General features: G+C 37.0%; 1 protein-coding gene across 2 annotated transcripts in view; it reads left to right on the forward strand.

Annotated features, from left to right (window-relative positions):
* The window catches only part of vta1 (vesicle (multivesicular body) trafficking 1), a 79,179-nt gene that overhangs the window by 20,411 nt on the left and 47,316 nt on the right, over positions 1-11,452 (forward strand). For both annotated transcript variants that reach the window (XM_059355925.1, XM_059355924.1), the window contains exon 2: positions 11,198-11,292. In XM_059355925.1, coding sequence (XP_059211908.1) covers positions 11,198-11,292 — 95 coding nt within the window. The remainder of the gene's footprint in view (positions 1-11,197; positions 11,293-11,452) is intronic.

Genomic DNA, 11,452 nt, shown 5'->3' on the forward strand with positions numbered 1-11,452 from the left:
TCTAATATTTTTTTACAGCAAAACTGTGTTTTCTAAAGTTTATGACAGAAAAAAGTAAAAGTTTTGTGCTATTCTTTGATTTACGGTAATTAAAAGTGTCTACTACGGTGATATTACATTTTTAATTTCACGCCCTATTTCTGATATCATTTGACAGTGTTTTACTGTCATTTCTACAAACATTTTTTACAGTGTAGTGTGTTGTTGTGTTGTTGTTTGTCCTGCAGCCTCAGTGTTTGTGATCTGACCAGTGATCCAACAGACCACTGGAGGTCAGCAGCTGCATGTGTCTGGCCTGAAGCAGCAGCAGGAGGGCTGAACGCTGTTTGTCTCAGAGGACAAGAGTCCCTCATGTTCAGTTTTAATTCAAACTGTTTTTACTGGGACATGCAAAATGTCTTGCCAAGAAAATAACCAGAAATAAACTGTAAATGCAGTGAAAAATAATGATGTGTGAGACATGTTCTCAGGGTTTTTCCCAAAACTCAAGTTGAATTTCTTTTTAAAATTGGAATAAAATGGAATTTAAGTACATAAATACTCTTTCCAAGGGCACACAAGTGTCACAAATGTGAGCAAAAAAGACGTAAAATGACAGAAAAGACAGAAAAATACAAAAAAAAGATGTAATTTGACCAAAAGAAAAAGACATAAATTGGCAAAAAAAGACACGAAATATGAGCAGAAATACCCAAAATGACAAAAAAAGACCAAAAAGATATCATTTGACCAAAAGAAAAGACAAACTGGAAAAAAAGACAGATGAGAGCAAAAAAATATGAAAAATGATTAAAAAAAAAAAGACGAAAAAATGACAACATTTTTACTGGGAGATGCAAACTGTCTTAGCAAAAAAAAAACCCAGAAATTAACTATAAATGCAGTGAAAAATTGTGTTTTAAAAATTGTAATAAAATGGAATTTAAGTATTCCAAGTGACAACAAGTGTCACAAATGAGAGCAAAAAAGACGCAATTTGACCAAAAGAAAAGACATAAATTGGTAGGAAAAGACACAAATGTGAGAAAAAAATATGTAAAATGACAAAAAAGACGTAATTTGACCAAGAGAAAAAGACATAAAATGACAAAAAAAGACACAAAACGACCAAGAAAGAAATAAAATCACCAAAGCAGTTTCTCTACATATTGTATGAAGCCTCTCCTGTCCTCTCCCCTCTGCTCTGTGTAAACAGCCTCTCTTGTCCTCTCCTCTCTGCTCTGTGTAAACAGCCTCTCCTGTCCTCTCCTCTCTGCTCTGTGTAAACAGCCTCTCCTGTCCTCTCCTCTCTGCTCTGTGTAAACAGCCTCTCCTGTCCTCTCCCCTCAGCTCTGTGTAAACAGCCTCTCTTGTCCTCTCCTCTCTGCTCTGTGTAAACAGCCTCTCCTGTCCTCTCCTCTCTGCTCTGTGTAAACAGCCTCTCTTGTCCTCTCCTCTCTGCTCTGTGTAAACAGCCTCTCCTGTCCTCTCCTCTCTGCTCTGTGTAAACAGCCTCTCCTGTCCTCTCCTCTCTGCTCTGTGTAAACAGCCTCTCCTGTCCTCTCCTCTTGGCTCTGTGTAAACAGCCTCTCCTGTCCTCTCCTCTTGGCTCTGTGTAAACAGCCTCTCCTGTCCTCTCCTCTCTGCTCTGTGTAAACAGCCTCTCCTGTCCTCTCCTCTCTGCTCTGTGTAAACAGCCTCTCCTGTCCTCTCCTCTTGGCTCTGTGTAAACAGCCTCTCCTGTCCTCTCCTCTCTGCTCTGTGTAAACAGCCTCTCCTGTCCTCTCCCCTCTGCTCTGTGTAAACATCAGACAGAAGTTGTGATTAAAACAGTTTTTCTGTGAGATATAAACTGTGTTGCCAGTAAAAGATAAACTGTGAAGCAGTGAAATGATGTTCTGGGTTCCTTCCCGTCACTAATTGGCTGAGCAGGTGGTAACTAAGGGTAACTAAGGGCGCTGCAGAGCGTTTGGAGCGACAGACGGTAGATCTGAGCGCCATGTGTTCCTCTCATCTATTAAAGGACATTCTGAGGCCTTTAGAAGTAGTTTTGGGGACATTTTAAACTTTTTTTACAGGTATTTACTCCTTTTTATAGCCAACGAACCCCACAGGGACGCTCAAACAGGTAGTGGAACGATTCCTAGTGGCTACAGTGTGTTTAGAAGGCTGATGTATCTCTGGAGAACCCATAGACTGTATATGAGGAGTTGGTTTGTGGACGTTTGAAGCATTGAGTTCGGTGTTACGGCTGTCGCCATCTTTGTTTGTTGAAACCAGGAGAAACCATATCTGGACTGTAGAGGAGGGTGGATCTAAAGATAATCTGTTAACACTGAAACTAAATTTACATTATCTGGTCATTTATGACTTTCAGTGCTCTTTTTTGATTTTTTTGGGTCATTTTATGTCTTTTTTTTTGTCTTTTGTAGCTCTTTTATGACCTTTTTGGTCATTTTTCTGTCATTTTTGGTTTTTTTTTTTCTCTCTTTTTTGTCATTTTATGTCGTTTCTCTTTTCTGACTTTTTTGGGTCATGTTTTTCTCTTTTTTGTCATTTTTTGTCTTTTTGTTATTATTTTTGTGTCCCTTTTATAAAAAAAAAAAAAAAAATTTTATGTATGTTGTTACTCTTACTCTTTTGGTCATTTTGTGTCCTTTTTGGTATGTTTTTGTCTTTTTCTTAATATTTTTTGTGTCTCGTTTTGGTCATTTTGTCTTTTGTTGCTCTTTTATGACTTTTTGGTAACTTTTTGTCATTTTTTTGGTATTGTTTTCTCTTTTTTGTCGTTTTATGAGTTAGGTTATGGGTTGGGTTTGTTGGTAATTTTATGTCTTGTTTTGGTATTTTTTTGTCTTTTTCTTAATATTTTCGTGTCTCTTTTTGGTCATTTTAGATCTTTTGTTTCTCATTTATGAATATTTTTGGTCATTTTTTGTCTTTTTTTTGTAAATTTATGTCATGCTTCTGTTTTATGACTTTTTTAATCATTTTTTGCGTTTTTTTTTTCTATGTTTTTGTCTTTTTCTTAATATTTTTGTGTCTCTTTTTGGTCATTTTTCTGTAATTTTTTTCTCTTTTTTGTCATTTTATGTCGTTTCTCTTTTCTGACTTTTTTGGGTATTTTTTTTCTCTTTTTTGGCATTATTTTGTCTTTTTGTTATTATTTTTGTGTCCCTTTTGTTATTCTTTTACTTTTTTGGTCATTTTGTGTCGTTTTTTGGTATTTTTTTTGTCTTTTTCTTAATATTTTTGTGTCTCTTTTTGGTCATTTTAGATCTTTTGTTTCCCATTTATGAATATTTTTGCTCATTTTTTGTCTTTTTTTGTAATTTTATGTCATGCTTCTGTTTTATGACTTTTTTTTAATCATTTTGTGTTTTTTTTTTCTATGTTTTTGTCTTTTTCTTAATATTTTTGTGTCTCTTTTTGGTCATTTGACAAACGATAAACGCACTATTTGCTCCTATTTGTTTGGTTCAAAACTACAGTGATCAGCTGTTTCAACTATATAGTGTAGGAGTTTTTATAGATTTAACTTTTGCAGCAGACAGGAAGTCATAAAGTGTTTGGTAACAGACTTACACAGCGTTTTTTTTTCATGCTGTGCTTGACAACAAGAACAATATATCCTTTAAGTTTCCTAGAATGAAATAGAGTCGTAGTTTATTAGTGTTTATTACAGACTGGAGACTCTAACAGCTTTATGTTAAATAATGTGCTTCATCATTGGCTATAAAAGCAGCGGAGCAGTGAAACATTGAGTCTCCAGGACTGATCCTGGCTGCTTTCCTCTCTTTCTGCCACATGTCGTCCATCAGCAGCTCCATCTAAATTAGCCCTTAATGCAGGCCAGTATTTCAGCTCACCTCCACCCCCGAACAGGACCATCGATAGCGGGTTGAGTCAAAGCCCTGATTTGTTTCGCTGTAATGAAGCGCCGTAATTCAGCTTCTTGGCTTCGTTTCAGCCGCGGTTTCACTCCGATTGGATCAGTGACGTTATAAATGAGCTGTGGAGCCCAGATACCTGCCTCCGTCTGCTCCGTCTGTTGGTATCGAAGAGCATTATGGTTAGTTTATTCTTATTTTTTAGTTTATTTGTTTGGTGTGTGTTGATTGTAGCATTTAACAGCACTGATGGAGCTGTTAATAAACCCCAACAGGCCATTTCAGGGTTTTTTTTTGCACTTTTTTACATTTTGTACATCATAAAAAAAAGAAAATTGAAGTTGAATTTCTTTTAAAAAAATTGGAATAAAATGGCATTTTATATATAAATACTTCTCCAAGTGTCACAAACGTGAGCAGAAAAGATGTAAAATCACCCAAAGAAAAACACAAAATAACCAAAAAGACATAAAAGGACATAAAAGGACAAAAAAGACGTAAAATGACCAAAAACAGATGTTAAATTGCCAAAAAGACATAAAATTACCAAAAAAAGACGTAAAAGAACAAAAAAAATACACAAAATGACAAAAAAAAGACGTAAAATGACAAAAAAAATATGTGAAATAACCAAAAAGATGTAAAAGGCCAAAAAACGACTTGAAATTACCAAAAAAGACGTAAGACAAAGAGCCCAACATCTGGTGCAGAGTTTCTGGTGTTATTATCTTTACGAGGTCTGAGCTGCTTGTTGACTCACTGAATGTTGAATTAATTCAGGCTGCTGAAGACGCTAACAGTAGCATTTAGTGGTGTACTAAAGATGTTAAATGACCAAAAAGACGTAAAATCACCAAAAAAAGACGTAAAAGGACAAAAAAAATACACAAAATGACCAAACAAAGACGTAAAATGACAAAAAAAATTTGAAATAACCAAAAAGATGTAAAAGGACAAAAAAAAAGACTTAAATTGACCAAAAAAGACGCAAAATGACCAAAAAAATATGTAAAATTACCCAAAAAAGACGTGAAATGACAAAAAAAATCTGTAAAATAACCAAAGAGACATAAAATGACAAAAAAAGAGGTAAAATGACCAACAAAAAAGATGCAAAATAAAAAAAAAAGATGTAAAATTACCCAAAAAAGACGTAAAATGACAAAAAAAAATCTGTAAAATAACCAAAGAAACGTAAAAGGACAAAAAAGAGGTAAAATGACCACAAAAAAAGACGTAAAATGACCAAAAAAAAGATGTTATATGACCAAAAAGACATAAAATCACCAAAAAAAGACGTAAAAGGACAAAAAAAGATGAAAAATAACCAAAAGACGTAAAAGGACAAAAAAAGAGGTAAAATGACCAACAAAAAAGACGCAAAATGACAAAAAAAATATGTAAAATTACCCAAAAAAGACGTAAAATGACAAAAAAAATATGTAAAAGGACAAAAAAAGAGGTAAAATGACCACAAAAAAAGATGTTCATTGACCAAAAAGACATAAAATGACCAAAAAAAGGACATAAAAGGACAAAAAAAGATGTAAAATTACCAAAAAAAGACGTAAAAGGAGTTCAGAGAGTTTAACTCTTTACGAGGTCTGAGCTGCTTGTTGACTCTCTGAATGTTGAATGAATTCCGGCTGCTGAAGACGCTAGCAGTAGCATTTAGTGGCGTACTGGTCATTTGTTCTGGTTTTACTGACAGAGCTTGAACTCTTCTCTGGGACAGCCGTCCTCCATAATAACGTCCTTGTCGTCGTGGTGACAGAGGGCCGAGGCTGGCCCACATTCACATTGGCTCAGATTCTTCATGACCAACGTCAAAACTGCGTGGAGGCCGTGGCGCCCTGCCAGCGCTCTTTATGCTGCTGTTAAATCTTCCTGCTCAACATATTTCCTCCCTGCAGCAGCAGCACAACACAAGATGTCAGAGAGAGTTAGGATCCAAACCAACAACCCTCAGGAAGACAAGCCCACTCTCTCCTCAGCAGAGACAGTCCAAACTAGTCAGAAGGGAAGGGAAGAACCTCAGGTAGGAGGTGTTAATACGCTTCCCAGTGCACACAAGTGTCACAAAACAGACACAAAATTACCAAAAAAAGACACAAAATGACAAAAAAGACGTAAAATGACCAAAAGAGACACAAAATTACAAAAAAAGTCATAAAATGACAAAAAAATATGTAAAATAACCAAAAAGACATAAAAAGACAAAAAAAAGTTGTAAAATGACAAAAAAATATGTAAAATAACCAAAAAGACATAAAAAGACAAAAAAAGTCGTAAAATGACAAAAAAATATGTAAAATAACCAAAAAGACATGAAAAGACAAAAAAGACGTAAAATGACCAAAAAAAGCTGTTAAATGACCAAAAAGTCGTAAAATTACCCAAAAAAGACGTAAAACGACAAAAAAATACACAAAATGATCAAAAAAAGACGTAAAATGACAAAAAAAAGTCGTAAAGTGACAAAAAAAAGTATATAAAATAACCAAAAAGATGTAAAAGGACAAAAAAATACACAAAATGACCTAAAAAAGACGTAAAATTACAAAAAAAGATGAAGGGAAGGGAAGAAACCTGCAACCTGTCTGTCTCCACTGGTTGTATGAAGAAGTCTGACTGTATAGAAGCCTATGAGAAAATTATCCTACTTCTCACTCGATTCATTACCTCCGTAAACAGTTTATGTTTTCAAGTCTTTTTCAATACAGCATCATGTTCAGTTTGTAAATGATGGCCACATTTGGAGGAAAATAAACAAAAAGACGGGCTGCTTTGGGGCGTGGCTATCTGGTGATAGTCAGGTCACTGTCACAGCGACCTGACTATCTCGACTAGGTTCTTTAAAATCCAGACTAGTGAGGTATTATCTGGACTAGTGAGGTATTATCTGGGCTAGTGAGGTATTATCTGGACTAGTGAGGTATTATCTGGACTAGTGAGGTATTATCTGGACTAGTGAGGTATTATCTGGGCTAGTGAGGTATTATCTGGACTAGTGAGGTATTATCTGGACTAGTGAGGTATTATCTGGGCTAGTGAGGTATTATCTGGACTAGTGAGGTATTATCTGGGCTAGTGAGGTATTATCTCGACTAGTGAGGTATTATCTGGGCTAGTGAGGTATTATCTCGACTAGTGAGGTATTATCTGGACTAGTGAGGTATTATCTCGACTAGTGAGGTATTACCTGGACTAGTGAGGTATTACCTGGACTAGTGAGGTATTACCTGGACTAGTGAGGTATTATCTGGACTAGTGAGGGATTATCTGGACTAGTGAGGGATTATCTGGACTAGTGAGGAATTATCTGGACTAGTGAGATATAGTCTGGGCTAGTGAGGTATTATTTGGGCTACTGAGGTATAATCTGGACTAGTGAGGTATTATCCGGGCTAGTGAGGTACAATCTGGACTAGTGAGGTATTATCCGGGCTAGTGAGCTACAATGTGGACTAGTAAAATATAATCCAGGCTAGTAGTATAATCTGGGCTACTGAGGTATTATCCGGGCTGGTGAGGTACAATCTGGACTAGTGAAGTATAATCTGGAATAGTGAGGTATAATCTGGACTATTGAGATATTATCTGGACTAGTGAGGTATTATCCGGGCCAGTGAGGTATAATGTGGACTAGTGAGGTATTATCTGGACTAGTGAGGTACAATCTGGATTAGTTAGATACTGGACTGGCGAGGTATAATCTTGGCTAATGAGGTGTAATCTGGACAAGTGAGGTATTATCCTCGTTCAAATATGGCCATTTCTGGTAAAAAACAGTATAATTACCAGATGTATGGATTATTGGTTGTTTTTATGACTGAAGGACAAATAGAGATATAAATCACCATGAGGCATGATCTTTCCTGTTTTTTTTCCCAGTAGTTTTGTTCTTAGGAAAGGGCTGTTTAGTCAGGAGGGTGAGTTTATGGGCGGGACATTTTCATATTGATAAAAACAAAATAAAACTGTTGATGTAACAGCTCCAGTGGAGAGTTCAGGCTCGTATCTCCTCTCTTTGCTTTCCTCCTGTTAGCATTGGCAGCAACAGCAGCGCTCCGTCATGTGGCGCTTATTGTTTATGATTGATGAATGGAGTAAATGGAAGAGGAAGGTGGGAGAAACACTGGCAGGAAAATAAGTTTTGCCTTTTTACTTTGAATTAGGAGCATGACAGGCAGAAAAGAGAGGTGCAGCGGAGTGGAAAGCACCATCAGAGAGCCTCTTAACGCAGTAAATAACATGCTGAAAGCTTATTATGGCCGTTTCCACCTGCCTCACACACCTGCCACTCGCCTGGTTGCTGCTTATTAATGAACGTGAAAAACAGGTTGCCTGTTCACCGTTATTATTCTCACAAAACAATAAAAATGGCTTCACATTTCTCAAGTTAAATTGGGAGAAAATGTCGGAAAAGGAGCCATCAAACTGACATTGTGCTATTATTCAACTTAAATAGTTAAAGAACTGAGGAATTACTGCTTATATATAAGTCCTGTAGCTCAGTGGAATCAGCACAATAATGGCTAGAAATGGGAACAACTCAACACTCAGTTAAAATGACATAAATCATGTCATGAAGTCTCACCGATGTTGTAAAAATAATTTTTTTCGGCACTTTTTAGATTTTATACATCATAAAAAAAGAAAAAAGTTGAATTTCTTTTTTAAAATTGGAATGAAATGGAATTTATATATAAATACTTCTCCAAGTGTCACAAACGTGAGCAAAAAAGATGGAAAATCACCCAGAGAAAGACACAAAATGCCCCAAAAATACACACAATGACAAAAAAAGACACGAAATGACAAAAAAGAAGTAACATTACCAAAAAAGACGTAAAAGGACAAAAAATACAGAAACTGACAAAAAAGACACAAAATGACAAAAAAGACGTAAAATTACCAAAAAAGGCCTAAAAGGACAAAGAATACACAAAATGACCCAAAAGACGTAAAATAACCAAAAAAAGATATAAAAGGACAAAAAATGACCAAAAAATGACAAAAAAAAGACACAAAATGGCCAAAAAAAGACCCAAAATGACCAAAAAAGACATAAAATGACCAAAAAGATAAAATGACCAAAAAGACATAAAATGACAGAAAAGATATAAAATGACCAAAAAGACATAAAATTACCAAAAAGACATAAAATGACAGAAAAGATATAAAATGACCAAAAAGACATAAAAAGACAGAAAAGATATAAAATGACAAAAAAAGCACAAAATGGGTATAAAATAGACGTCAAATGACAAAAAAGGCACAACATTTCCAAAAAAGACAAAATGACCAAAAAATGACACAAAAAAAGACAAAAAAGACACAAAAAACCGATTTGATATTGTGATGATTTTGCCTGTATTCACAGTGTCTTTCTATAATAATTGGTGTGTTTTAAACACGTTCCAGTGGTGCCGGTGGGTTCAGAGGGCTAAAACCAAACGTCAGGACCTCCGTTGGCCACCAGGGGGCTGGAACCTTGTGGTGGGCTTGGTGTTTCCAGTGTGTGTGTCCCTCCGTCCTCCCGGCTGTCAAAGCCCTCAGTGTTGCTCTCATTGTCTGTGGACAGCAGAGTGAATGTTGTATGGGTGTCCTGGGACAAAGGGAGTCTTTGTGGCTGGGCGAGCGGCTAACTGGAGATCTGCTGGCTGGCTGGCTGGCTGGCTGGCTGGCTGGCTGGCTGACTGGCTGACTGGCTGACTGGCTGACTACATGCAGACATGTGTGTCACGCTGCTGCTTTTTAGGAAACAGTGAGTGCAGCCGGCCTGTGAAGTGGCACATTGTTCTGTTGATGCTGAGCAGGACAGCCACTCTGACTCAAACAGACGGCCTAGCTTAGCTTAGCTTAGCTTAGCTTAGCGTATGTAGCCGCCGTGGAGGAAACAGATGATGAACTGTGGTGTGAAAATACTTGTCAGAGTTTAGTTTTTTCTTGCTCAACCAGACGGTTTCTTCAGCTGTTTCAGTAACACTTTTAATGTTTGAAACAGCAACAGGAGTATTTGATTCCAAACGATTTATTGTTTTTCATGTTGGTCATTTCCATGCAGCGTGCAAGAAGTAAAAGTCATAAAATGACCAAAAAATACATAAAATGACCAAAAAAGACAAAAAAATTACCAGTAAAAGACAAAAAATTACCAAAAAAAGACACAAAATGACCAAAAAAAGATGTAAAATGACTAAAAAAATACACAAAATGACCAAGAAAAGACACAAAATGACCAAAAAAAATGTAAAATGACCAAAAAAGATGTAAAAGGATAAAAAAAATACACAAAATTACCAAAAAAGACACAAAACGACCATTAAAAGACATAAAATGACAAAAAAAAAACACAAAATGACCAATTAAAAGACATAAAATGACAAAAAAGATATAAAAGGACAAAAAAATATACAAAATTACCGAAAAAAGGAACAAAATGACCAACAAAAGACACAAAATGACCAAAAAAGATGTAAAAGGATAAAAAAAATACACAAAATTACCAAAAAATGACAGTTTTCTCCATGTATTGTACATAGTATAGTATTGTCATGTTTCCAGCCTCTCCTGTGCTCTCCTCTCAGCTCTGTGTAAACAGCCTCTCCTGTCCTCTCCTCTCAGCTCTGTGTAAACAGCCTCTCCTGTCCTCTCCTCTCTGCTCTGTGTAAAAAAATAAAGACATTCTGACACTAATATCAGCATTTAACACAAGTTTAGGTCACTTTTTATAACAGAAACGTTCATAACCGATGATCCATTCAAGGAGCGTGGGAAAGTTGAACCTCTGGTGATAACGCCCATTTTCAGAGTGTGTTTCTAAGATAAAGTGTGAATCTTTGGCGGCCCAGTAAAGAAAAGGCTGGTTTCTGAGGGTTGATGTGTGGTGAGTTCCTGGGAGTGACAGGCGGCGTCCCTCAGGGTCTGTGCTGCTGCTCGGGTCATCAGCTGAACTTTAAGGTGTTGTGTGATGTGACGGGAGGAATCTGACCACAGGGCTAATTGACAGGTGAGGGATTGTGGGAGTTTGAGTTCTGACAGCTCTGCAGGAGCAGGCCTGTCCAGGCTCAGGTGGAAACTCTTCTTCCTGGTCCTCCTGCTCTGCTCCGAGCGTTTGATGTGTTTCACAGAAGAAGAAAACCTCCCGGCTGCTCCTCGCCTCCGCCCTAAAACATTCATCCCCTCTTGGTGTAGCGAGTCCTCCATACGAGAGGGCCGGAGCTCTGAACCAGGCTGCAGAGGGAACAGGTTTACTGAGCACTGCAACATGTTTCACTCTGTCCTCCTTTTATCTCCTCCTCCTCCTCCTCCTCCTCCTGCAGGCCGGCTCTACGCCATGCAGACCGGCATGAAGCTGGACAGTAAAACACCAGAGTGCCGAAAGTTCCTGGTCAAACTCATGGACCAGCTGGAGACGGTGAGTCGGACTTTATTCACAGCTCTGTCTACAAATATGTGACCAAAAAAGACACAAAATGAACTAGGAAAGACTCAAAAAGCAAGAAAATGACCATAAGAGGCACAAAATGACCAAAAAAAAAAACAAATTGACCAAAAAAAGATACAAAATGAACTAG

The sequence above is a fragment of the Centropristis striata genome, chromosome 18 (genome assembly GCF_030273125.1).
Source record: "Centropristis striata isolate RG_2023a ecotype Rhode Island chromosome 18, C.striata_1.0, whole genome shotgun sequence".
NCBI classification, from domain to species: domain Eukaryota; kingdom Metazoa; phylum Chordata; class Actinopteri; order Perciformes; family Serranidae; genus Centropristis; species Centropristis striata.